Consider the following 27,800-nt stretch of genomic DNA (forward strand, 5'->3'; position numbering starts at 1 on the left):
CCGTCGCCGTCTTTTGAACTGACTACAGCTGTACTAGTACTTTTCTTACATACAGCATGCAGGACGGGCTGGCTCAGTACGTGTCATCACTAGCTAGCTGCAGAGGCTGGAGTTCCCTCCACGTGCGAGTAGTCTTGCGCTAAAGACAGTAAAGTGGTACATGGTCTTCAGTTTCGTGTTTTCCGTTCTGTCGACGGTTCCCGAACCAGTTTACTCGAAGACGAGCTAGGCCTGGCGTCTGGGCCTATTTTGAGCATAGACAGGAAAAGCAACTAGTTACTTGTTGGCGTGCCTCAAGTCAGCTCATCCATCGAAATCTGCCAATCTGCACCCCTGGCCGGCTTCTCTGACTTCATCGTCAAAGTCAGCGAAGTCACAGGCGAAGGGCACCATCAGCTCCTGGGTTGCAACCAGTGCGTTGCCTCTGTCTTGTCTGTGTTCGTCTGGTCAGTCCGAGCAGCTGACGGACTTGTTGTGGGATCATCGGATCTATGCGCCCGCTATCCGTCGTTGGCAATGTTGGACTCGTAATGTTTTTGAAATTCACAAAACGTACACGTACTGATGTAGTTGCAATGATAATCGTTTAGCCGATAAGCCGATCGTTATGGTATCAGCTAAGCCACTAAGGAAAACACGTAATCGTTTCAGCACTTGTGTGTGTGTGTGTGTGTGTGTGTATGTGTGTACATGTGTGTGTGTGTGTGTATGTGTATGTGTGTATGTATGTGTGTATGTATGTGTGTGTGTGTGTGTGTGTGTGTCTGTGTGTACATGTGTGTGTGTGTGTGTGTGTGTGTGTGTGTGTGTGTGTGTGTGTATGTGTGTACATGTGTGTATGTATGTGTGTGTGTGTGTGTGTATGTGTGTACATGTGTGTGTGTGTGTGTGTGTGTGTGTGTGTGTGTGTGTGTGTGTGTGTGTGTGTGTGTGTGTGTATGTGTGTACATGTGTGTGTGTGTGTGTGTGTGTGTGTGTGTGTGTGTGTGTGTGTGTGTGTGTATGTGTGTATGTATGTGTGTATGTATGTGTGTATGTGTGTGCATGTGTACATGTGCACATGTTGACTTACAGGTGACCCCTCAATGTTGTAGTCACGAGCATTACTGAACATGATAAGGACATCATCTTGCAGTTGATCCAAACTACGATAGCGATTGCTAGTGATGCGTTCCTGTAACAATTCATGCATACAAATACACAAACATGCACACACACACACACACACACACACACACACACACACACACACACACACACACACACAAATACACACACACACACACACACACACACACACACACACAAATACACACACACATGCACAAACACATGCACACACACATGCACACACACATGCACACACACATGCACACACACACATACACACACACACACGCATGCACGCACGCACACAAAATGCCACCCACATGCTTCAGTCCCTCATAGTTCAAGGCAGAAAAAACCGACTTCCACATGCAGCACACAAGCGCGCTTCCCGCCGAAAACACACCTATCCATGTACCGCACATTGATCCATTTACCGCACTCCACAGAGAAATCAGTTCTGCGATCATGTACTGTCATGTCACTGCACAGTGCCATGATGTGTGTACCTGAGGGCAGAGGTCTACAGAGTACAGATGGTTCAACAACTGAACATACGAGGAGGCAATGTATCATCTTAGAATTATACGTGATGAAAGCTAGAAAAATTCTGCACCTCATGATAAAGGAAATCGAAAGAAAACCAATGGAGACATCGCAGAAGAAATATTCCAAACCTAATGTGCAAACATGCATGCAAGCCCCCCCCCCACTGCTACCCCCAACCAGCACCAGCACCACCAGAAACACCACCGCCGCCGATTGGCAGAAGATGCTGCTGAGATCTGAGCTCTAGTCGCTCTGTACTCACTCGAATACGCTTGATGTCCATTGGGTTCTTGATGGAGCGGTAGTAGTCTGGTAACTTCTGACGCGACGGCAGCTGATAGAAAATGCCACCCAAGTTATGATCATCACTGCACACACACACACACACACACACACACACACACACACACACACACACACACACACACACACACACACGCATGCACGCATGCACACAAATACACACACACACGCACGCACGCACACACGCACAACCAATACAGACCATTAACATTGAATCCCTGGTCAGCTTGCCATTCCAGTAGCGCAATGCTTGCTAGGTTGCCTCATCAGCACACTGCAAGTGACTGCCTGAACAACATGGACCTCTACTAGCATCATGCACCATAAAGAAAAGACAGGCATGATACCAACAAGCCACTGAAAGGACTTTGAAGACAGAGACGCTGTCTGCCATCGGATGTTTGTACGTAGTCTTACTCTTCATAGTTCTGAATGAGTTCCATGAGGGAATTCATCTGCTTGCTCAGCTCTGCAGACACTGGAGACATCTCCGGAGACGGAGTTGGCTTGTCTAAACGCAGGGGTAAAACACACACACACACACACACACACACACAAAACCCACACACACAGACATTAGCCTACTTTAAGAACACATACCGGAGTGTACAACTACGGGTGGCAGCAAAGCATAATTCCCTGCTTATATATGAGTCATGGAAGTCAGGGCCAAGCCAGGATTTGTGACTGCATGGCCGTACGAGTACAACACAGTCTGTGCCATCAGAAATACGACAAACTAATATAGTGATAAGCGACGAATTGCTATCCTGATGTCGAATACAGAGTTGCCTACCCTTGTGTATGTACTCTTGATGCATAGCAAAGCGAGTAGATTGGATGAAAAATCCAGAGACAAAAACTTTGTGATATGAATACTGCATAGTGAGGTCATACTTACTTCGACCGGTGGAGGTTCGCTTGCGCTTCTGCAAGAGCATAGCCAGGTGGGAGAGAGAGAGAGAGAGAGAGAGAGAGAGAGAGAGAGAGAGAGAGAGAGAGAGAGAGAGAGAGAGAGAGAGAGAGAGAGAGAGACACACACACACACACACACACATGCGTAAGTGCACAGAACACACAAACACACATGCAAAAAAGACCAGCTTGTGTCGCGATTGCTGTCTTATAACTTCATTAGAGGCACAGAGAGAGAATGAGGAAAAAAAGTAACAAGAGAAAAGGGGATACTCAAAAAACGAAATTATTGCAAACACAGATACTGAAGTAGAATCTGGGGCTTCTAAAATTGTTTTGAAACTTTAGAGAGTTTTTGGTGGGCAAATGAACTCCTTTTTCTCTTTCATTTCCGTTTCTTTCCCTCGTTCTCTTTCTGCCTCTGATGAAGGCATAAGACAGAGACTGCGGTCAGGCTTAACCAAAGGAAACAAGTTAGTTTTGGGTCAGAGGTGTGTCTTTACCCATGTTGTGCAAGTACTTCAGTAGTAGTGGGACACTGCATTACTGAGAGGGAAACGAGCACGCACAATCTCACCTTTCTTGGTTCTCCATCGCTGTCATCATCCTCTGCTTCACTCACTTGCAGTGAGCTATTTGCTGATGATGGCTTTCCAGAGCGCCTTCTCTTCTCCTTCACCTCGTCCAGTGTGCCATCCTCAATGGCCTGTGTACATGTATGTAACATTGTATTCACACACGTACAAACACACACACAAACACACACACACACACACACGTGCAGCGAAGAAAGAGTGAACTGACAAAATGATGAAACCCGTAAGAGAGTTAGAAAAAAAATATAGGGGGGGGGGGGGGGGAAGTACGCACATAGAAAACAAGATAAGGGCGACGGACTGTCTCACCTTGAACCACCGTTTCTCAGACCCAATGATGAAAGGCGTAAGAGAGTTAGAAAGAAAGAAAGAAAGAAAGAGCGAGAGAGAGAGGGGGGGGGGGAGAGACAGAGAGAGAGCGAGACGGAGACAGACAGACGGGGGGGTGCACACAGAAAACAAGAGACGTGCGGCGATGGCGGTGGACTGTCTCACCTTCATCCACTGTTTCTCTGTCAGATGATCAGTATAGTCCACATCAGCACGCTGTCGCACACCACGGCCAAACAACTTGTCTTCCTCCTCCTCTGCTGTCAGACGTTCAACCTAACAACAACAACAACAACAACAACAACAACAACAACAACAGCAGCAGCAGCAGCAGCAGCAGCAGCAGCAGCAGCAGCAACAACAACATTGTGAGAATAAAGATTTGAAACAACGGTAGAGTAACAGAATAAGCACAACAACCACCAATGTGAGCATAAGACCGGGAGGGGGGGGGGGGGGGGGAGGGGGAGATGGTTTCAGGCCAAGACGGCGGGAAAGCAACGGGGACAGTGAGAAACACATGCAGTACGTCGACGGCAGAGGCCATTGCAACCTGCTCACACCCGGTGTAGGCCTGGACATTGAGTATGCTTGCCGAGGGCATGAGCAACGGGCATGCAAGGAGAAGCACTTTTGAAACTCTGCCCAGGGCACTTTGGAAACTCTGCCCAGGACACTTGTGTCACCAGCAATGAACACAGCACAGCAGCACTACAGACTGAACACAGCACACTTGCTAGTTTGTCCACTGCTAGGCAATGCCGCTGGGAACACCAGCCAATCTGGGGACTGGGGTATTGTTGCTAAACGTCTACCCCACCGCTAGCAGATACATGTATATCTAGTCATTGCTGCGGTGAGGAGGCAAGGAGTGTCTACAGCAGAGAGTCCTAGCATCTGGGGAGATGACGTGGGTGACAAGAGCGCAACGGGATGTGGGTTTGGCTCACGGGCTGCCGGTTTTAGTCACCCTTGTAGCAGGGTGGATTTTCTCACGCTTGCATATGGCATAGCTGGTCTGCACTGCGTTTGAGGTTAGCAGGTCGAGTCCGCGACGGCAAGCTTCATAGACCACACAGCAGCGTAGGCAGAATTTCCAAGTCCCCTGGGTGTCTAAACGCACATCATTCCCGGCGGGGTATGGGCTCGTGCCGTGTCTGACTCATCTCCCCCTGATAACACACTGTGATACACTGTGATGCACTGCGATAATCTCAGTGACTGTGACAAGAAACTCTACCCCGACATGAACTGTACCTCTTCCTCATCCTTCAAGAGCCACTCAGGAAGTTCTCCATCTTCTATCAGACGTGACTTGCCTATCCAGAACTCGTCCTGATAACAACAACAACAGCAACGGCAGCAACCATGTAAGAATGTTAGAATAGCTCAATTGGCCCGACTGCCCCCTCCCATTACACACACCCACACACACACACACACACACACACCCGGACTGACAGACAGACGCATGCACAGACGCATGCACATACAACGACAATGCCGATCACCACAAGCACCACTACACATGTGGCCCCAAACACACACACACACACACACACACACACACACACACACACACAAGCACCACTACATATGTGGCCCCAAACACACACACACACGCACAGACAGACAGACAGACAGGCAGACACGGACACATCTGCACACAACCATTACTACTCACAGTCTTTTCCAAATTGTTGCGCTCATTGTCCATCCTCTGTGTATGTGGAAAACAGAGGGACAAGATAGGCAAAGAAGACACCTGATTAGGAATACAATATTCCCACAGACACCGTATACATATCTGTTTACCCACACTCAGGATCGTGTACATCCAACAGATGACTATGCTATGCTGGCACACTGGTCTATCCGCACAGTTCTATCTACCACTGTCCTTGGCTGGATAATAACCTGCCTACATGTAACATAAACACAGGAAGCTGCTCCATGAATCCATCACCAGGGCCATGTAGCAAGCACTGTTTCTGAATGGCAGGAATAATGATCAGGTTGGTCCCAGTGAGTGGATGATAACACGACATTAGCGGCCAGGTGCTCCATGTCCGGTTGGTAGCATTCCCAAAGCTATGCAACAGGCATTACGCGGCAGTAGCCAGAATCCTCGCGCTTTATTCCCATAGCTATGCTAAAGACATCATGATCAGTGGCATCCAGCGCTAGCTAGGATCCACAACGCTTCATAGTCATTGCATATCTCTACGTGTGTGTGTGTGTGTGAGGCCGGGCGTGCAACGGACGGCGGTGTGCCGGGCGTGCAACGGACGACAGTGTGCCAGTGCGGGCAACGACGGGCAGTCACCCGTGACAGAGTAGTACAGTGGTGCTCAATGAAATCCAGTCACAGCGTCGCTCAAGTACGCGCTGGACAGCCCTACTGTAGACCTGCCAACACTGGGCTGCGGAATGGTGCAAGGCGCAAACTTGAGCGACGCTGTGACTGGATTTCATTGAGCAGCACTGTACATCATCTAGCTATGTTACATGTAGCTCAGTGAACTGATCATGATCATGAGTATGATGACAAGCATACCTAGGCTACAGCCTACTGTACCCAGCTCTCTCTCGTTCACTTGCTGCCCACTAGTAATAATATAGATAGAGGTCCTAATGTTACAACTTACCTGATACATCTCAAACTCAGGTTGGCCTCTAGCAATCATGTGATTCACTGTCTCATCATCAGGCACTTCCTCTTCCTCCTACAAACATCATAACCACAACAGCAACCACCAACACCACCATTACCAGCATCACCACCACCACCACCACCACCACCAACAGCAGCAGCAGCAGCAGCGCCACCACCAGCACAGAGCCAGAAAGCCAGACAAGATAAGCATCATCAGTAAAGCACAAAAGAACAGTACAAATTATCATATACCTACACACCAAGTGACCAAGGCTTGCTAACCTGTATTCTAACTTGAAATTGCTGAAAACAACTTCCAATAGGGTTTTGCAACAGGCTGCAAGTACGTGTATGTGCATGTGTAAACTTAACCAGGATCCTGACGACAATGCCACCAAAGTGGGGGTACACGTACATGCTGGCAGTGGAGAGACGTCTACATTGTAGCTACTCATGTCGCGTGGCGTATTGCTTACACATTCACACATTCACACCTCAGACCTGCCCATCACGGAAGCGATGATAGCGAACAGCTATGTTAGACATAGCAACTTGTGCTGGGATTACACCATTCAACAGCTTGCAAGGCTGATGAATTGACCGCCACTAATTTTAGCCTGGTATCCACCACACAGCTGATTGAAGCGGCTTTTTCTGGTCAGTGAATCCCTATTTTTCATTTTTTCATTTTCTCCATTTTTTTAATTTTTTTTACACACACATGCCACACGACATACTCCGGCATACACTGGCTGTTGGTAACCACCCAGGAGAATGAAAGAAGAGCTAGGAGAATGAGAAAGAGAAGAAAGAGAAGAAAGACATTCACACACACACACACACGTGCACGCGCACACACACTCCGACTGACCTTATCCTCCTCATCCTCATAGAGCAGAGCTTCCAAAAAGTTACGTCGCTCTTGGCCGGTAGACTTCTGATCAAACATTCCGGCTTGAATGACCTGTACAACCAGAACAGGAAGAGCAACAGCAGCAACGGCAGCAGCGGTGGCAGCAACAGCAGGATTGTTGTAAGCTACCCAAGCTTTAGCTGTGAACTCAGCACCATACCACGTCCAGGATCTACACACTCAAACTGTCCACCGATTAGCTTAGCTACGCGCAAACCACATTTGAAAAGACCATTGAAACATGAACACACGCCGCCATCATTATCACCATGCCGACAACACTGTACTCTTATTATGCCAGTGCTTGCAGACAAATGCTAACTTGTAAAGCAGAGTCAACGTACCGTATTTTCCGGAGTATAAGCCGCACCTCCCCCCCCCCCCCCATTTTTGCCACGAAATACAGACATCTACCCTATTTATCACCGTTAATTCCATCATCCGAGTATAAGCCGCACTCCCCCCCCCCCCCTTTCTGGGGTGAATTTTGAGTGTTCAAAGTGTGGCTTAAACTCTGGAAAATACCAGTACGGTCATCCTACCTTGTCATCAATATCCAGCTTATAGCGGGCCACAGCCAGGATCTTCTCCTCCACGCTGTTGACTGTGAGTAGCCGCAGGACACGCACTTCATTGACCTGACCTATACGATGAGCACGGTCCTGTGCCTGCAAGTCCTGATGAGGGTTCCAGTCACTGTCAAAGATCACAACCGTGTCGGCCGACTGCAAGTTGAGACCTAAACCACCGGCACGGGTACTCAGCAGGAAGACGAAGAACGGCGAGTCCTTGTCGTTGAACAAGCGCAGCATGTGCCCTCTGTCCTCCGACTTTGTCGTGCCGTCCAGGCGCAAGTAACGCCAGCCTGCCACAGACACACAGACACACAAAAAGCACACGTCCACAAAACTAGACACGGTGCGCAAAACCGTAACAGTACTCACAGCACGCACACGGATCATGTCTACGGTAGATTCATGACCTTTTAAGTTAAAAAATATATACATTACTTGAGTTCAAAAAGAACGAAACAGCATGCTGTCCGCAGATTGAGTATTTCGCTCCTGCTCTTGTAGCAGTTGAGCACTCTTGCGTGGGGTAGTGCCTTTGCTGTTTGCGTTATGCAGAGCTCACTGACTTGTCAGTTTGAGCACTCTGGCAAGGTACGTTCGGGCCTGATTGGAAATTTTTATTTCCATTGCTATCAGGTTCGGCCTCATTTTCTCTGTGCTGCGCTGATGAGTTCAAAAAGAACGAAACAGCATGCTGTCCGCAGATTGAGTATTTCGCTCCTGCTCTTGTAGCAGTTGAGCACTCTTGCGTGGGGTAGTGCCTTTGCTGTTTGCGTTATGCAGAGCTCACTGACTTGTCAGTTTGAGCACTCTGGCAAGGTACGTTCGGGCCTGATTGGAAATTTTTATTTCCATTGCTATCAGGTTCGGCCTCATTTTCTCTGTGCTGCGCTGATGAGTTCAAAAAGAACGAAACAGCATGCTGTCCGCAGATTGAGTATACATTACTTGTATTTGCCCCCAAACGGAGAGAGACAAATATGGTGGATAGACAGGAATGCCCACCTGGGCACCACCATACTGCAGTGTCACAATGGCACTACCTCTGTACTATACCGACATGTACCCGTACTCGTATATACAAAAAAAGACAACAAGTGAACAAGTCGCTGGTTGTAAGGTTTTAAGTTGTACTAGTGTGTACCTCTCCAAGCAAGGTAGTCTTCCAGGATGGTCATACAGCTGGTCATCTGACAAAACAGTAGCACCCTGCAGAAGACAGGCAGACAAACAACAGGACAGGAACACACGATTATAAGAGCCGCAGGGATCTGAACTTCGACTTCATGAGCCCCGCCCCCATAGCCATGACCAGCATGATACTGATCACATTGTGCAGTGGATGGTAGTGCGTGGTGCACACTGCACAGCAGCACAACAACTGATGTACTTCAACTACATCTATACCATAGCACAACATAACACATTCTCAATGACATCACAATGACATCATCACTACTACTCACTTGTGCCCAGCCTTCTTCAGCTTGGGAAAGACGCGATCAAGTAGTTCAAACTTGCCAGATGCACGGAACAGGTCAGGTCTGCAACAAATGTGACGAAAAGAAAAATTAATAATTTTAAAATCTCTCTCCTTCACTACAAAACAATGGCCCCGTTCAGATCAGGAATACACTAGACGGGACTGAACAATTGCCAATGAAGAAAAGACAACTATGGCACTTACAAGTTTAGTTCAAAAGCTCAAAACAAAGTAACTCACCCTTCAATGAAGTTTGTTTGACTTCCAATGTGTTCGCTGTACGCCTCCTGAAATGCAAAAGTGAGAAAGTAGCAGAAAGAGTTACATGCAGTACCATATTGTCACAGTGTGTGAGTGTGAGATAGGACCTTGGAAGAGTGTCCAAAACTTACAGACATACTTAAATTCCCTTCCACCGAGCTAAACAATGTGTTCATCCAACACACAAGGAAAGGAATGTATTCGTAGATAGCATTTCCTTCACGTACCTCCATCTGTTGAAACATGAAGGGGTGGTTGCAGATCTTGCGCAGCTGAACAATGGTGTTTTGCAGTGACCTGGTTCCACCTTTGCCCTGAAGAAAAAGAGAAAACAAAAATAAAAAAGAAAAAATTCGACCACGCCAGGATTCGAACCTGGAATCTCCTGATTCGTAGTCAGGCGCCTTATCCGTTGGGCCACGCGGCCAGTCACAGCAACAGCAAGCTACCATAGGGTAAATATGTAACAGTCAAGTGACACACACACCTTTTTGTTATTCTCTGAGCCATCTGTGAGCAGAACACCTCGTTTCTGCATGTGACGATAGATACGACGTTGCAGAGACGACATCTCGCAGCGGATCACATACTCCGTCTGCAAATATACATACACATGCATGCATGCGCGCACCCACACACATGCATGCAGGCATGCACGCGCCCACACACACACACATACACATGCATGCAGGCATGCGCGCACCCACACACACACATACACATGCATGCAGGCATGCGCGCACCCACACACACACATACACATGCATGCAGGCATGCGCGCACCCACACACACACATACACATGCAGGCATGCGCGCACCCACACACACACACATGCATGCAGGCATGCGTGCACCCACACACACACATGCGTTCAGAAGGATACCATGACCCGGCAGCTTGATAAGTAGATGACTGAATCGTCATTATCACAGAGTTCTGGCCCTCACAACTGCTGACTTCAAACATGGGTCATTTTGATACGGTATGTAGTAGACCAATCAGCAGCAAGCTAAGGACGGGTGGCATGGCAACCTGACTGCATTGTACTTGTGTATAGCCAGCCATCCAGCCATCCAGCCAGCCAGCCAGCCAGCCATCCAGCCAGCCAGCCAGCCAGCCATCCATCCATCCATCCATCCAGCCAGCCAGCCAGCCATCCATCCATCCAGCCAGCCAGCCAGCCAGCCAGCCAGCCAGTCAGCCATCTAGCCAGTCAACCAGCCAGCCAGCCAGCCAGCCAGCCAGCCAGCCAGTACTTCTGCAGATATCAGTGAGACGCGAGGTAGACACTGGAGACATCAAGCAATGTTAAGTCAGCAGCACACACGGTCAGCCAAGCATGTAGGATATGTTGTGAGCTTTAGCAAACGTAGTCTGTAATGAATGATGAATGGTTTACATGACCATGGCACACAGTATAACATGGCAGCAGCTGTGCACTCTGTGCTTGTCAACAAACCTTCGACGGCAGTTGTGACTCCACTTCTTTCTTCAAACGGCGAAGCAGGAACGGACGCAGCACCTTGTGAAGACGACGAATGATGAGAATAGTTTCCTCTTCGTTCAGTTCCATCTTCAAGCACAGAGAGAGAGAGAGAGAGAGAGAGAGAGAGAGAGAGAGAGAGAGAGAGAGAGAGAGAGAGAGAGAGAGAGAGAGAGAGAGAGAGAGAGAGAGAGAGAGAGAGAGAGAGAGAGAGAGAGAGAGAGAGAGAGAGAGAGAGAGAGAGAGAGAGAGAGAGAGAGAGAGAGAGAGAGGGAGAGAGAGAGAGAGAGAGAGAGAGAGAGAGAGAGAGAGAGAGAGAGAGAGAGAGAGAGAGAGAGGAGAGAGAGAGAGAGAGAGAGAGAGAGAGAGAGAGAGAGAGAGAGAGAGAGAGAGAGAGAGAGAGAGAGAGAGAGAGAGAGAGAGAGAAAGAGAGAGAGAGAGAGAGAGAGTGAGAGTGAGAGAGAGAGAGAGTGATTGTGAACGCGGATGCCTGTACCCCAAAGTAACGCCAATTCTACAACTGACCAACCCCCAACAGTGAACATAGCCACAAACGCAAGTTCTAAGAGCACGATACCGGTGCCTATGAGCAATAACACAGGACACTGCACCAGCCTTATATGCATTGAATCAGTATGGCGATGGGACCCATACCAGGGGCATTGGGGATTATACAGCTATTTTCGGAATGTATTTAAAAATAATAAAGGAATTCGGATGGACACACCCATTTCCCATAGCGCTGCACATCCGAACCAGTTCCGTTATTTTACGTTTCGGCACTTGGCCATCGTTAGGTAAGAAGAAAAATGAATAAAAATAGTTGTAAAATAACGGACCTGGTTGGGATGTGCAGCGCTATGGGGATGTGCAGCGCTATGGGGATGTGCAGCGCTATGGGAATGTGCAGCGCTATGGGGATGTGCAGCGCTATGGCAATGTGCAGCGCTATGGCAATGTCTACCCGAATTCCTTTCACAGATTCGTATACCGGCTTGGACTATTTTGGGCCAATGTACGTGAAACAATCAGGAGCAACCACTAAGGTATGGGTTTGCTTATTAACTTGCCTAACTACTAGAGTAGTACATTTGGAATTAGTCGATGATAAGACTGCTGCTGCATTCATGCTTGCATTGAGAAGATTTGTTTCAAGATGAGGAACACCTAATCGATATTGTCGGATAATGCATTACAGTAGGGAGGTTTAGTTGCCACGTAACGGAAACGCGTACCTGGGTGATCCACGTAAAGTGGAAGGGCACCCACGTTGCAATGTTGTTTTTAGTCACACGGAACAAACAAAAGCATAAAGCGAAAGGCCCAAACCTGGTCAAAGATGAAGCTACCCGGGCCTAAGAAGCTCATCCAATATTTTGATTTTGTGCTTCGGAAACTTCTTCAGCTGAGCACCCTCACAGCTCGCACAATGCGCTCCATTCTGATTTTCACCCACGTTCTGGCGGAACGTGGGTGAGCCTCCATACACGGTATGTTGTGAATCAGAAAACGTCTGTACGTGCGTCACTGAGTATCACGTGGTACACACACGTAAAGTACCCACGGATTACGTGGGACTTAACCTCCTAAGGAAGCAACAGGCTAAGGAAGCAACAGAACTATTGTGGGATACCATTTCTCAAGATGCAGATGTGCATTCGTACCTAAGTGCTACTGGGTCCAGGTGGACATTTATTGTGGAGCTGTCCCCTTGGATGGGCGGCATTTACGAAAGAATGGTGCAGGTCGTGAAGCGCGCCCTGCGTAAGTCGATTGGTCGGAAGTGTCTGTCCACAACGGAATTATTAACGGTGCTCACAGAAGCACAAGCAATTTGTCAACAAACGGCCACAATTGTATGTGGGAGACATGGTGGATGGTGATGATATCCTTACCCCATCTCACTTTGTAACCATGAATCCCAGGCTAGGAATGCCTACAATCAGTATAATAGATGATGATGATGATGACTACGATGAACAACAACGTTCGGCACAGATGTTCGTGGAAACATACCGCACTGGTGCCACAATTCTTGCCAGCTTTTGGAAACTGGGGCAGACAGGTTATCTCAGCAGTTTACGAGAACGAGGAAGCTACCGTTTACAGAGAAAGGAGGTGCCGTGGAACGCGAGCCACGTACAGGTGATATTGTACTGGTGAAAGAAGAAAAAATGCCACGGAGTAACGATAACAATGTACGGTCAGCAACAGTGAGATTGCCAAGCTCAAAGACGCTTCGGCGACCACTGATTTTGCTGTACCCAATGGAACTCAATATCAATAATGGAAAAACCAATGACAAAAACGAAGATTCGGCAAACAACGGTTCGGCAGACGGCGGTTCGGTACACAACGACACAGCAAACGACAACGGCGCTGCAGATGATGATCAGCAATTAGTCAACAATGGTGATGGCGGTACAGTGCATGGCGGCACAGAAGTTAAAGCAAGAGGCAAGAGGCAAGCTGCTCAAAGGAGTACGGAACAGCTTAGACAATTGATTGTGTCTGATTCAGTTTAACATAACCATTTGAGTATGCATGTTTGTTCTAGGCGTACTATTCTCGACGGGAGTGTCGCAATATGTGCGAATGCCGGACTGTCAATATTTGAATACATGTGACGAGTGCAATTTGAATTTACGGTATTTACAATTTGTCTTTACGTCGCACTCTTACCTAAGGTATGTCCCAGGAGCGATAGGGTCCATGTCCCATTGCCCATAGCTAAGTTATAGGTATAGTAATCATTTGTAGTAAAGTAGCTTGACACATAACTAGCTTCGCTCTATAATCTTGTTCTGAAATGAATTTCATGTCTGCAATTATTTGATCTCTTCGATCGAACGGTCGATTTATTTGAACTACATTTTCATGATTTATTTATTTCCCTTTTTTTGCATGCACACACTGGCCGCGCTCCAGTGCGGCCGCCATCTTAGCGTCAATACGCGATCGCTACGATGCACTTCCCAAACTGGCTGGCTTTTGCACGCAGCACAATCCATTTTTGGTTTCTCACTTTTTGCACACTATACGCTGGGAAGGCATGCGTACACTGCCGTGTGAGCGAATCCTTTTTCGGAGAGCTCTGTTGTAGTGCTTTGTGTCCTTCTCTTGGTAGTTTTCTTCCCCAAACAGTATTCTTTATGTGGTGAAAGAAGAGTAAGAACGAACCAGGTCTCTCTCCCTTCGCGAAGTTGTCGCGGCAGCTGCTGGCCAGCTGTCCGCGGCGGAGTGTGCATGCATCGCAATAAGTGAAAGTGAAATTTTACCACAGATGAAGCTGCAGGAAGCCTCAGCCCGTCTTAAAATAATAAGTATGTACCTTTTCTGTCGTCATGGCAAATGGTGCGTTGAACCACTGCTCAAATGTGGTCACCGACTTGAAGATCGTCGGCAGTAGGAAGTTCAGAATAGCCCACATCTCTGGAAGGTTGTTCTGTAGAAAATGAAAAACATCAAAATGTGGTAATTACGATGGTACACGTAAATATTGAGAGAGAGAGAGAGAGAGAGAGAGAGAGAGAGAGAGAGAGAGAGAGAGAGAGAGAGAGAGAGAGAGAGAGAGAGAGAGAGAGAGAGAGAGAGAGAGAGAGAGAGAGAGAGAGAGAGAGATTGGCAACCAGGCAGCTATATATATAATTACCTGCAGCGGTGTTCCAGTGAGAATTAGACGGTGGGCGCTGGCATAGAACTGGTTGAGGATCTGTGTTAGTTTGCAGTGGTGGTTCTTCATACGATGACCCTCATCAATGATCAAGTATTCCCATTTCACCTGCATACATAGTGCACACATATACACACGGCTGCACGAGGGTTTCCAGTGCTATTTAACTTTATGCAAGGATACATGACATTGTGTAGTGTATACATGACACAGAACATTGTACTGATGGGATGTGTGCTATACTGAGCCCCCCCCCCCCCACACACACACACCCCTCCACTCTGGGTGTATGCCAGGTGAGGTTACTAATACTGACCTTGCCCAGAACAGCTCGGTCCTTCATCACATACTCATAGGTAGTGAGGAGAACAGCAAACGTAGTCGAGCGAAGTTGATTGGCGATGCTGCGGCGCACGTTGGGAGAACCCTGAACACACAAGACAGGACAGCACACATGCACAACACACAGACACACACACACAACACAAGCATGCACAAATACATATACACATGCACGCACACGCACACACACACACACACACACGCATCAGTACAGAAAGTGGCCCGCTTAGCAACCACCGACCCCCAGCAAGAATCTGCACAAAGAAGAACATCTGCAATCTACATGTGCACACGCAACCAGAAAACAAACCTGACAAAAACAAGCAAGCCTAGCAAGTTCTAAAGCTGGTACATGTACATGTACTGGTGAGGACGTCTGGCATCTTTTCAAACCTGTGTAGGGAGTACAGTACTGGAGATAAATTTGAACACTTTCCCTGTGGAAAATACAGATCTGTAGAAACGAAGAGTGCGGTAGGGGCAATACCTTGTAGATAAGCTTGGGAACAGACGGAGCCCATCGTTCAAACTCAATCACCCAGTTGGAAAGAGTCCTGCAAGCACATAATCGAAAGACACAACATAAGCAACAAAAACACACAGGGAGAGAGAGAGAGAGAGAGAGAGAGAGAGAGAGAGAGAGAGAGAGAGAGAGAGAGAGAGAGAGAGAGAGAGAGAGAGAGAGAGAGAGAGAGAGAGAGAGAGAGAGAGAGAGAGAGAGAGAGAGAGAGAGAGAGAGAGAGAGAGAGAGAGAGGAAGGGGGAAAGGTAGAAAGAGAGAGATCTGATACAATAAAAATAGAAGAAAATATGAGGTGCAGAAAATCAGCTTCCTCAACAGTACACCACCCTGTTACTTACGACAAGGGGACAATGATGAGGAACGGTCCAAAATAGTTCTTCTTCTCTATCAGATAGGTGATGAGCGAAATGGTCTGAATAGTTTTTCCAAGTCCCATCTCATCAGCCAGAATACCATTCAGGTTGTTGATATGCAGGGACACTAACCACTCCAGACCGGCAACCTACAACAACAACAACAACAACAACAACAACAACAACAACAACAACAACAACAACAACAACAACAACAACAACAACAACAACAACAACAACAACAACAATCTCTTATTGGCGATGGTGCCATTGTGAGAATAAAGAATTCAACAACAACGACGACAACGATAAATTTTGACGACACAACACCACCACCACATCGTATTGACTACAGGCCATCCCTAAATCCCAACAACAGAATCAGCAGCAGCCTCACTACCACCAGCAAATAATAATAACATAGCAGTAATAGTAATAGTAATAGCGACATAGTTACTCCATAAGTATTGGTAGTTGCAGTACAAGCAACAGTAAAAGCAACAGTAACAACAGGAGCAGCAATGACTGCAATGGCGGCGGCAGCAACAGCAGCTGTGAGGAACGGAAGAGGCACGGACAATGGCAACGGCAGCTACGCAGCAGCAATGGCAGCAGCAGCAATGGCAGCAGCAGCAGCAATGAGGAAGGACGGAGTTGTAGGCTACTAGTAAGCTTACCTGGTAAGTCTTGAGGGTACCAAACTGGAGCAGGTCTGGTTGCTTGGTAACAGCTTCCCGTCGGTTATGTGCCATAGAATAGTAGGTCTTGTTCTCATCACACTGATATTCGTCTTCTTCGTCCACCGCACGGTCTTTCCTGTACACACACACGTACACACAGAGGAACACATACAAGAATCGGTGTTTGGGCAAGAAGCAAGTTCAGCCAGCATAACTCTGCAGCTGGCGTGCACCAGGGTTCACTTGCATTGTCATGTGAAAGTCTGCCATCGCAGACCTCATAGGCTCCAGCTGCACACTCTTCATGTATACCAGTGAGATCAGCACATCAGACGAGAGAGCTTGGAAGCTCAGGGCCCTGCGCTATGCTTTGTTGCCTAGCTCATCGTGCATGTTGTTAGAACTGATGGAAATCCTTTTTCCTTTGATTAGCTACATCATTGTATTGCAAAAACGTTTCAATGTACTGAAGTAACGTCTTCTGCATAGCTATGGGACCGACGCCGATCACGGGCTTTTTTTTTGCTTTTTCCTTTGATTAGCTACATAATTGTATTGCAAAAACGTTTCAATGAGATGCTGAAGTAACGTCTTCTGCAAAGCTATGGGACCGGCGCTGACTCTGCCGATCACGGGCGTTCTGGAGTCGACGGGATGTCTGTCCTGACGTTTCCTGGGACCGGCGCTGACTCTGCCGATCACGGGCGTTTATCTTCTTCTTATTATTTTACTGACGGCAACTAACATCCATTCTGATTGCATTTACTCGTCTCCCTACTTCGTATTTCTTTCCAGAAAAGCTCCCCATACAGCAGGGAGTCGTTTACATAATATGCCTCCCTGCTATACATCTACATGACTGTATAAACGTTATAATTAATATGCTATCCGCCTACATGCGATTCCCGGGCTGGTCGACAGGCGGCCCAGCCAGCTTGCTAGTGGGATCTCGGCCTCGCACACAAATCCACACAAAATGTTGCTGCACTGAATGCATTCCCCCGATACACTTCGCATATATACTCAGGCTGCGTTTACACGACAACGATTGAAAACGATTTCCGTTTACACGACAACGAAGTAGGACCTAAACGGAACGAAATCGTTGCGTTTACTACTATCATTGACACGACAACGCCCGAAAACGATACCTAAACGGAACGAAATGGAAACGCACTTCAAAGTGTTTTGAAACGTTTTCAAAACGTTTTCAAAACGTTTTCGTTCTCGTGTAAACGGTGAAAACAGTGAAAACGATTGGAAACGGAGCGCGGTCATGGAAACCATTTCGCGCGGGACTATATTTCGCGGGAAATACCTGACCTTTGCGACCACCAGCACGTACCAACTCCAACTAACGTGTTACTTCCCGCCCTTGCGCCAAGCCAGCACGTGCTAACTCCAGCCTGATCGCCCGTTTTCCGTTTTCGTGTAAACGGTTCAAAACGATTTGCCGTACTCCTGTAAACGGTTTGAAAACGATTCGAGGCCAGCCCGTTTTCGTTCCGTTTCGTTCCGTTTCGTTTCGTCTCCGTGTAAACGCAGCCTCATTCCCTTGATGGTACCGTACTCTTGATGGTACGGGACAGGTACGGGATAGCGCCAGGCATGTCGATGGCACAAACAAACAAAAATATTGTGGCCAGCTGCCTTTGCTGGTACGGTACAGTACGGGACAGATACGGGATAGCGCCAGGCGTAACACAAACAAACAAACAAACAAACAAACACCAAATTAAAGCTGTGTGGACCCTGGCTAGCGCCAGACGTTACTGAAGTAACGTCTTCTGCATAGCTACGGGAATAAACAGCATATAGACAGACAGACACTCTGGACAGGTTCTGTTGGACCCCACTAATCTACTCAAGTATTTGATGCAGGAATGTTATCTAAAGCAGCCTTCCTCTTGGCAGGCACACGCCTCCAACACCTACCGAATATTGATTTTCCGCTTCTTCTTCTTGGCAGTCTGACTGTCTTCATCGCCGGCAGCTTTGTCTGTTGTAGCCTTGGCACTCTCCTCCGCACCAGGCGCGTCTTCACCTTCTTCCGTTTCCGCTGTGGCAGTCTTATCCTGGCTATCATCATCATCCTTTGACGCTTTGTCTTCATCGCCTTCATCCTGATATGTCCAACAACAACACCAACACCAACACCAACAACAGCAGCAGCAGCAGCAATAACAGCAGCAATACCAGTTTTACAACACAAAGAAAAGAACACACCAGTTGAAGTCGAAAAGAAATTCCTGAAGGTGTGTAGTCTGCCAAGACACACGCACTGAGTCCAGACATTCAATTGGTCAGCAGAAGCAGGCATTTAGCTGTGGTGTACATCTGCAATGTGACATGCAATGGAGAACGGAAGAGAAAAGTTGGCAGACTAAGATCTTAGATGGCACAAGAAGCTACTAGTACAGTGACGGGGTGACTGTCGGTGAAAACCGCACTTCGATCCGACTAACCATGTCAGAGCCATCGTTGTCTGATGCTGCGTTCTCTGGTTTGTCATCCTGATCACCAGGTTGACTGCTCTCTGTCGAGTCGGTGCGTTCCAGCGCATCGCTCGGCACAGCTTCATAACTATCACAACAACAACAACGATGGCAACACAAGGCAACGCAACAACAACAGCAACAGCAGCATCAGCAGCAAGCAGAAATTAGATGGAGGTGAGAGTTCAACAGCAGCCCCAGCAATGAGCCTACAGGCTAGGCCAATATGACGGCAGCAACAGCAGTCAGGCATGTCACTGTGGCAGTAAATATTACTATTTATTAGGACAGACAGCAACAACATCTCCACAAGAGTAAAACCAAGTGGATACGCTAGCAACTCCACAGATGAAACAAGCCATTCTTACCTGGGATGAGATTCGAGGAAAGCGGCGAGTTCACTTTGCCGCGGAGCATTCTCGTCATCTACAACTTCTCCTGTGTCCTTGCGTCGCACAGGCACACGTTTATCCGCAGCCTCGGCAGCACCAGCAGCAGCAGCAGCAGAGGCAGCATCACCGCTAGCATCAGTTGGAGCAGTGTCGAGCTGTGACTTTCTACGAATACGGCCCGTAGCACCGGAACCAGTCTTCTTGTGCTCACGTACTAACTGAGTCAGCTGCCCAATGAAATCGTCGGTTTGGTTGAGAAGGTACATGAGACGAGAATCTTTCTGCTGGGCAACCAGTGTGCGATAACCTTCTTCATCCTCCGCCTGCAAATCAAGCAAACATATCAAACCAAGAGGTACAGGAACTTTCGTATGAGACACTACTAAGTCAGTACTGCAACACTGCAGCACAGTCCCAACTGGCAACTGGCCCAAGTTAAAGGGGAAGTTAAGGCAAAAATTAAAATTTCACCAGTTGTAGTCTTCGGGGTGCTGAGTCGAATGGTCTTGGTCCGAGAAAGCTGAGACGCTCCCTTCCTACTTGAATCCCAATCGAACTCGCGCACTTCCACCGAAACTGGGTGACTGCGCCCTACTAGATGGGGATTTGTATGCAAAATGTCACTAAAAGCGCCATTTCGTTCTTATAAAAGCACGGATGACCGCGATTGGCCCATATGTTGTATTCTTTTGGACGCTGAGTCGATTGGTTTTGGTCCGAAAAGGCTGCGATGCAGCGTTCCTCCTTTATTCCCAATCGAACATGGTTGAACAAGCGGTCACGTGCTCCTGCGTACACCAGTCACCTGGTCACCGTGCCTGCAGGGTACAACTTACTAGCCTGTTTGACCTTTTTTGGGTGCAGTCCTGTCACTCAAGTTGAACTCGAGTTGAACCTTGGTGTGAAAGTTGTCGCCTGCTGGCGTGGTGACCAGGTGATTTTGGCACCCAGGAGCACGTGACCGCTTCTTCAACCATGTTCGATTGGGAATAGAGGAGGAACGCTGCATCGCAGCCTTTTCGGACCAAAACCAATCGACTCAGCGTCCAAAAGAATACAACATATGGGCCAATCGCGGTCATCCGTGCTTTTATAAGAACGAAATGGCGCTTTGAGGCTGTGTTTACATGAGAAATTTCAACCCGGGTCGAGTTCAGCCCGGGTTGAAAGTCTGTACGATAGACAAAAGAGGTGAGCGTTTACATGAAGACAGTTGACCCGGGACAAATACTGATATGCCGCCAAAAGTCCACTTCTACAGTCCTGTATGGTCACGTGAATCCGTTCGCGCGAAATTTGCATCTGCAGTCACAGTGCAGTGCCGTTCAAACCTGGCGCGAGATACGCACATAAGTACGTTTGTACGATTTTCTTGACCCGGGTTGATTTCAACCCTCCCCTTGGGGGGAGGGTTGAAATCAACCCGGGGCGAAATTTCAACCCGGGTCAAGCGCAATGCGTCATGTAAACGCGCAATTCATTTTATGCACATGGCGGGTTGAAATCTGACCCGGGTCGAACTCAACCCGGGTTGAAACGCCTCATGTAAACACCGCCTTAGTGACATTTTGCATACAAATCCCCATCTAGTAGGGCGCAGTCACCCAGTTTCGGTGGAAGTGCGCGAGTTCGATTGGGATTCAAGTAGGAAGGGAGCGTCTCAGCTTTCTCGGACCAAGACCATTCGACTCAGCACCCCGAAGACTACAACTGGTGAAATTTTAATTTTTGCCTTAACTTCCCCTTTAAAACTGGAGCAATACAATCGGCATACAATAGACTGCAGTGTGTAGACAGTAGTATGGCGTGCATGTTGCTTTACTATCTGCCATCTATGCTAACATGGAAGACAAATAAGGCAACATTGGATAAAGGAAACAAGATGGGTCAGCTGTTGGTCTCCCCTGCCCCTGCTCCCCCCCCCCCCCCCCCCCACCCCTATTTTGTCCTGGCTAGAACCGTTCTGTGTGTGACCAACCGACTCACCATGAGGCGGCGAATTCTCTCCTTTTCCAGGCGCTCGGTTTCTCTTTTCTGCTCTCGCTCAGTGTTGGCATGGTGCAGCATGACGTTCTTGGCCACCTTGGCCGTTCGCACTTGGTTCTGACGATGGTATTCACGGAACTCCTTGCCATGCTCGATAACGCTGTGCAAGAAGTCCTGTTAGCAGCACACCACAGCACACATAACAGCATGATTGCGATAAAGCTGAACTGAAATCATCATTACACGCACAATGCCATAACTAAAATGCTAAACACTGATACCAGCTAGCAACACATGCAATGAATTTCCCACGTCAAATTTCTTTACCCTACCTTCCTATGTGAACTACAAGCAACTGATACAAAGGCAAAGAAAAGGAATATAAAGCATCACAGTGGTGGTAATCATAATGGATATCTTTAACAAGAAGGCAGCAATGCTCCTTCATTGTGGCAAACTAAAACAATATACCAACCAACCAACCACCACGTTCCACAATGAGCAAAAAATAGACAAAAGACACACATGCAAACAAATAGACAAAAGACACATGCAAAATTAGACAAGAGACACACGGGTAGAGGCCACTTACCAAGTGTTTTTGCCGTTCCTTGCGGAATTTCTCCTCCTTTTGCTGCTTTTCCAGCTTCTCCGTGCTCCTAGATAGCCCACAACAGGTGTTAGCAGTACAGAAATAGAGATGAATTGTTCAATTCATAGTGTGCGAGTAGAATCCAACACGGTTTGCTCGGGCCTGACATTTATTCCGGCTGTGAGAACAATGATCTCATTGCCACTAAGTAATACATCTGAATACGTTTAATTCCACTATAAGCACTCCATTGAGGACAAACCAGTACTGCTGGCACAATGAGCATTAGAGTAATCATTGCTACAGCAGCAGCAGCAACAGTCGCATGAGCAGCACCAACATCATCAGCAGAAGCAGCACCAGCAACAGCAGCAGCAGTAACAATAGCAGCAGTAACAGCAGCAGCAGCAGCAGCAGTAACAGCAGCAGCAACAGTAACAGCAGCAGTTGTGATCTGCAATCCCTGTGAGCATGATTCACTGGCGATGCAAAGTTTCACCGTGCCTAATGTGGTGGTCTGTTACATGTATGAGAGGTTCCAAGGCATCACACTGCCGAAAGTGCATGTACTTCATGGCTGAGTGCGGGACTGAGCTGCCCTGATAACTTGACATGCGGTTGAACTGTACAATGTTGCACTTAAAATTATTTAATATGCTCTATTTACTTGTCCTGTAAAGCTTCCCTTTCGCATGAACAGCTTCTACGTTTTCAATAAAGGTTGCTTTCCCAGTAGCAGTAGTAGCAAAAACTTACCTAGCTTCTCGCAGGGACTGCTTCTTGACGCATTTGTACAGCTTAGGGTTTAGAACAGATGCAAGGATAGACTCTTGTCGACACGCTTCTAATACACTGCGCCGAACCTATACAAAATATACATGTATGCATGCCACCACACGTATGAACATAGGCACACACGCACATATACACATTAACAGATGAGGTGTGTACAATTAGTTTTGCTTTTTCTTGGTGAAATCCTCAAAAGGTGTGTGTGTGTGTGTGTGCGTGCATACGTGTGTGTGTGCATATGTGTGTGTGTGTGTGTGTGTGTGCATGCGCGTGTGTGTGTGTGTGTGTGTGTGTGTGTGTGTGTGTGTGTGTGTGTGTGTGTGTGTGTGTGTGTGTGTGTGTGGTGAAGAGAAAAAAACCAATTTGCAGTGCCAGTAATACTAGCACTCAATCTCCCAGAGTGACTGGACAGAACATACTACATGTACGGGACATGGAGCAGGTGTACTATGTTTGAGAGCCCTACATTATGCTACAGTGGTCATTTGACTTTAGACAGAGAGCACCTCGGCTATGAACAACAGATATTGATGTCAATGGTAGGCACGATACTACAGGGGCTCAATCTGCTTGTCGTGACCTGATGTTATTAACCATTTCTCACCTGTCTCTGTAAATCTACCAGACGCAGAGCTCTCAGCTCAATCTGCGCTTGTGTCGCAATGTCTTCTCTCAAGCCAGCTATGGGAATCTGATTTAGCTGCTCCACACGGCTCTGAATACGCCCAGCGATGCGTAACTCTCGCTCTCTCAGCACCTTGGCAGGATCCACTCCAACGGGCCTGGGTACGGTTGTTCGAGATATTTTATTCTCACACTGTGCTACACTCAGTACATGGGCAGGTACACCTTTATTGGAGGAGAGATAACGAAATGCCACGATTTGAGCTTTCAGCTGTTGCTGTTGTTCCTCGCTGAGATGATTTGAAGGAGCTGAAGCTGCAGCTGAAGCAGCAACTGCAGCTACTTGGCCAGATGGGTCACTTTGTTGACTTTGCAAAGTCTCATCTGCCATGCCAGACGGTGAAGGCCTGGAGGAGGCATTATTCGCCAACATCTTGTTTGCATGGGGGTAACTCATGCCGGTCCTTTACGCCACGGCGCCAGCTGATCACTGTAAAATACTACCATGTGTACACGGGTAGAACTGCTTCCTGGATAGCACCAAACTCACCGAGGAGTTCTCTAGAAAGGTTGCAGACGCTGCTCGACGCTCCACTGATATGATACAGCCTTGTCGTATGAAAGAAAAATGCGATTCAACCAACAATACGATGCCGGAATGGAGAGAGGAGCGGGAACAACAGATAGTTGATAGCCGTGTGAGAAGCTTCAAATAAACTCTAAACCAAAGACCTAGATGAAGAGATTTCTGACTCCGCTGACCTGCAAAGAGTTGGCTACATATTAAAGAAGACAGATGAAGACCATTATTTTTCAAATCAAAACAAACCGAGTTTTTGTTTTGTTGTTCTTCAACGAATATTGCAGAAAATGGAGAAAAAAAGTATAAAAAAGGTCGGGAAAATAATACGCGCGCGAGCATAGACTCGGCGGGGATCGGGGGGCCCGGGGGGGGGGGGGGGGGGGGATCGGGATCGGATAAACGCGTCAACTGTGCCTGTGCCTGTGGGTTTCGCTGCGTGGGGATGCTGCCTTGCTGGCTACATACTCCAGTAAATCATGCTGCGCCAGTACTGCGGTTGTTGCTGCTGCTGCTGTAGTTGTGTGCTGTTGCTGTTTTTTTTTGTGGCAGTGGTGGTGAGGTTTAGGGAGCTCCGCCGACCATGTACCACGGAAGTAGGGTCTCGACTTCATAGCCACCTATATTTGTAGACGCACCAAGAGTGGGTGGGGGAGGGAGAGCGAGAGAGAGGCTTTTTTGTAAATGGTTGTCGTTTTTCAGCAACTCCTAGGCAAGCTACAAGTCCAAATCGGCAAGTGGAAGTACCTACTAACACTACTATCCTTCATGCCAGTTGAGTCCAAAAATGGGAATGATCCCCCTCTGGAAAGTGCCTTGAATCATGTATTCTCAGTATTCAAATACTACTTGTAGTACTTGGCGCGTTTTAACAAATCTGTTAAAATGCCATCACGAACTGGGATATTCAGTCACCAATGCGCTGAAGTATTAGTTGATACTGTATCTCAGCGACTTTTTAAAGCCATTGCCTTATATTCGAAACACGGCTGCTTTCCAAGTTATTTTAGATGCAAAATGACTCACCCATTACGCCATGCGGTTGCCATAAACATGATAAAAGTCAAAGTCCACGCAGAAATTTCAATCTACAATAGATAAATCCACTTGATCACCCTTCCTGCATGCTGGGCTGTAAGTTTGTTAGTATAGTACTATTTCCTTCATTTTTCAAAACATACTTCATATGTCATCTCATTTATGAAGCCCATGGCTTTATAACTGAGACTGGCTTTATAATCAAATAATACAGGTGATGCCATGGCTTTAAAATTACGTGTATCACTTCAATGAGTGCCAGTAGATGAAAACTTGTCAACTGCATGGTGTGCTACGAAAGCTGTGAATTCGAATTTGTAACCAGGGAGTAGTACAATAATATTGTACTACTCCCTGTTTGTGACAGTTACTAGTGGCTGTGTCAGACTGTGCAATTATTGGATAGATAGCATAGCACCGCAGCGGGGGTTTTCGTTCTCAATAGTCAAGACTATTGGCACTGTATTGATCACTGCACGGTGTGCTCATTCAATGTTCCACTTGCGGATACAGCAGTCGCTGCCGGACGATGCCAGTTGTGTGTTGCTCATCCATACCAGGCCAGTGATAGTAGAAAGTGGATGCGCATTGCCGATCTTGATCTTGTTCTCATTCTCAATGTTCCACACATAGACGTTGGTGTCCAGACTGGACGACGCAAAGCGCTTAGAGTCCGGGGAGAAGGCAACGTCGGTGACACGCGCCGTGTGGTTGACAGCAGCGGCACGCACAAGCGTGAAGGTGTTCGCATTAAAGAGTCCGACCTCACGGGCGCCAGAACCCACAGCAAAGTGTTCCTGATCGTCAGCGAATACGATACAAGTTGGCTCACCAGCCATCGTCGTGATGTCACGTACGAATGACAGTTGGTTGCCATCAACCTTGAACAGGCGCAGGTTGTTGTCCTTGGCACCGACGACGACTTCCTTTGTTTTTTCACGGATGCCAATGGCGGTGGGCTGATAGTCAGTCTTCACGCTGCTCACGATGGCACGGTCCTTCATCAGGACAACCTGATCAACACAAGCGACAACTGTGTAGCCATCCTTGGTAGCTGCGGTGTCAGCAGGGCATGATGGCATCTTGACAGAGGTCTTGAACTCTGGCACCTCAGCAGGCAACTCAGCAAATCGAACAGTGTCGTCCATGGCGCAGGACACAAAGTTGCCACCAGCGATGGAGATATTCTGCACACCGTTGGAATGGCCGCTGCCGGATAGCGGCTTGCACTCTGACGACGCAGAGTTCCATGACATGGTGGACGAGTCATAGCTGCCAGTGAAGAACTGATTGCGGTCCTCACTGATGCTGAATGTGGTGATGTTCTTGCTATGGCCACGCACAACACGGCTCACAGAGTTGGAGGCCGGGTCCAAGTAGTTGATCACACCAGACAGGGATACGCTGAGCAGGTAATCACCCTGCCACAGGCAACCCAGCTGCTGATCGTCGACGTTCTTGCCGATTTCAAACGTGTTCACAACCGAGCGGCTCTCCACATCCCAGATCTTGCAGGTCTTATCGCCGGACGCTGTGAGAATGCGAGTTCCGTCACCGTTCCATGATGCAGCATAGATGCCACCCTTATGAGCATTCTCGCCATCGGTGAACTCAGCAACCTGATCCCCACTCTTTCCATCCCACAAGAACATCTTGCCGTCCTGGGCTGCAGAAAAGAATTGTTCACCGTTGGGGGCGTAACGCACTGAGTTCACGAATCTCTTGTGTACACGCATGTTTGTATTGAATTTGAATGGTGGACCATGGAGAATGGATAGAGCGAAGTCATCACCTCCAGTAACGATGCGGAACGGGCGAGTAGGCCGGTAGTCCACAGTGTTGATCGTTTTGCTGTGTCCTTGAATCTCTCCAACTGATGAGCCAGAGTCCCACAAGAAAACTCGACCGAAAGCCTCACGACCCTCACCAACAACAACAATTCTCTTGCTGTCTGGTGACCACTGTAAGTCCTTGATGGGTCCACCCAGGCAAGGATATTCATACTTCAAAATATGCTCGGCATTGGTGGTGTCCCAAATCCGAACTTTTCCGCTGACATCGGCAGAGGCGATGTAGAAACCACTTGGCGCATACCGGGCAACTGTCGTCTGAGCAGCATGCTGAGTGTAAACATCGGCAATGGAAGGATCGGCGATATCACGAACGATCACACTCTGTCCATTGGTGTAGACGAAATTCTTGCCTTTCGGGTCACCAGACAAGACCAGAGCACATCCACGCTGGGTACGTGGGAGAGTGGCAAGAACGCCAGCTGGAGTGTAAGACATCTTTCTAGCTTTCCGAAGAAGAGAAGAAGAAGAAAAACAACAGACAGCAACCTGTACTGGACAGCTGTTTTGATGTTGAAGCAAGTGAGGGGCGAGGATAGATCAGCAGATCTACCACTGATCTGCTGCAGCTTGTGTGTGTCACTTCGGATCGGGACTGACTGCGCCGCGTAGCTACCTGCATATCGGTACGTCGTTGTACTGTAAGAAGAGCGCGTATGCATATATGGTGACAGGTAGCTGCAACAACAGTGCACTGGGTACCGGTAGATC

General features: G+C 47.9%; 2 protein-coding genes and 1 non-coding gene across 3 annotated transcripts in view; all 3 read right to left on the bottom strand.

Moving 5' to 3' along the window:
- The window catches only part of LOC135816206 (probable global transcription activator SNF2L2), a 33,084-nt gene extending 8,626 nt beyond the window's left edge, over positions 1-24,458 (bottom strand). The window contains exons 1-30 of the mRNA XM_065329607.1: positions 23,602-24,458; positions 22,962-23,068; positions 22,206-22,272; positions 21,614-21,787; positions 19,604-19,950; positions 19,206-19,323; positions 18,676-18,863; positions 16,738-16,876; positions 16,046-16,209; positions 15,673-15,739; positions 15,160-15,270; positions 14,823-14,951; positions 14,502-14,615; positions 11,147-11,260; positions 10,173-10,280; positions 9,913-9,999; positions 9,665-9,711; positions 9,408-9,485; positions 9,086-9,150; positions 7,912-8,234; positions 7,328-7,420; positions 6,449-6,526; positions 5,485-5,520; positions 5,058-5,135; positions 3,966-4,076; positions 3,452-3,580; positions 2,861-2,888; positions 2,377-2,470; positions 1,919-2,024; positions 1,073-1,174 (exon numbers count right to left, since the gene is read on the bottom strand). Coding sequence (XP_065185679.1) covers positions 1,073-1,174; positions 1,919-2,024; positions 2,377-2,470; positions 2,861-2,888; positions 3,452-3,580; positions 3,966-4,076; positions 5,058-5,135; positions 5,485-5,520; positions 6,449-6,526; positions 7,328-7,420; positions 7,912-8,234; positions 9,086-9,150; positions 9,408-9,485; positions 9,665-9,711; positions 9,913-9,999; positions 10,173-10,280; positions 11,147-11,260; positions 14,502-14,615; positions 14,823-14,951; positions 15,160-15,270; positions 15,673-15,739; positions 16,046-16,209; positions 16,738-16,876; positions 18,676-18,863; positions 19,206-19,323; positions 19,604-19,950; positions 21,614-21,787; positions 22,206-22,272; positions 22,962-23,068; positions 23,602-24,078 — 3,879 coding nt within the window. The 5' untranslated portion in view covers positions 24,079-24,458. The remainder of the gene's footprint in view (positions 1-1,072; positions 1,175-1,918; positions 2,025-2,376; positions 2,471-2,860; positions 2,889-3,451; positions 3,581-3,965; positions 4,077-5,057; positions 5,136-5,484; positions 5,521-6,448; positions 6,527-7,327; positions 7,421-7,911; positions 8,235-9,085; positions 9,151-9,407; positions 9,486-9,664; positions 9,712-9,912; positions 10,000-10,172; positions 10,281-11,146; positions 11,261-14,501; positions 14,616-14,822; positions 14,952-15,159; positions 15,271-15,672; positions 15,740-16,045; positions 16,210-16,737; positions 16,877-18,675; positions 18,864-19,205; positions 19,324-19,603; positions 19,951-21,613; positions 21,788-22,205; positions 22,273-22,961; positions 23,069-23,601) is intronic.
- On the bottom strand, positions 10,040-10,112 carry Trnar-acg (transfer RNA arginine (anticodon ACG)). Its single transcript has one exon. It is a non-coding gene; the product is annotated as a tRNA-Arg (tRNA).
- Positions 24,459-25,264: 806 nt separating the features above from the next.
- On the bottom strand, positions 25,265-27,618 carry LOC135816207 (WD repeat-containing protein 1-like). Its single transcript, XM_065329608.1, has one exon. It carries the CDS (start codon positions 27,525-27,527, stop codon positions 25,725-25,727), a length of 1,803 nt encoding a protein of 600 aa, XP_065185680.1. The 5' UTR covers positions 27,528-27,618; the 3' UTR covers positions 25,265-25,724.
- Between the last annotated feature and the right edge of the window lie 182 nt (positions 27,619-27,800).

Source organism: Sycon ciliatum, chromosome 4, assembly GCF_964019385.1.
Source record: "Sycon ciliatum chromosome 4, ocSycCili1.1, whole genome shotgun sequence".
Taxonomy (NCBI): domain Eukaryota; kingdom Metazoa; phylum Porifera; class Calcarea; order Leucosolenida; family Sycettidae; genus Sycon; species Sycon ciliatum.

Bases quoted from the DNA above. Each gene is read 5' to 3' on its own strand.
- LOC135816207 (XM_065329608.1), bottom strand. From the start codon at position 27,527: ATGTCTTACACTCCAGCTGGCGTTCTTGCCACTCTCCCACGTACCCAG.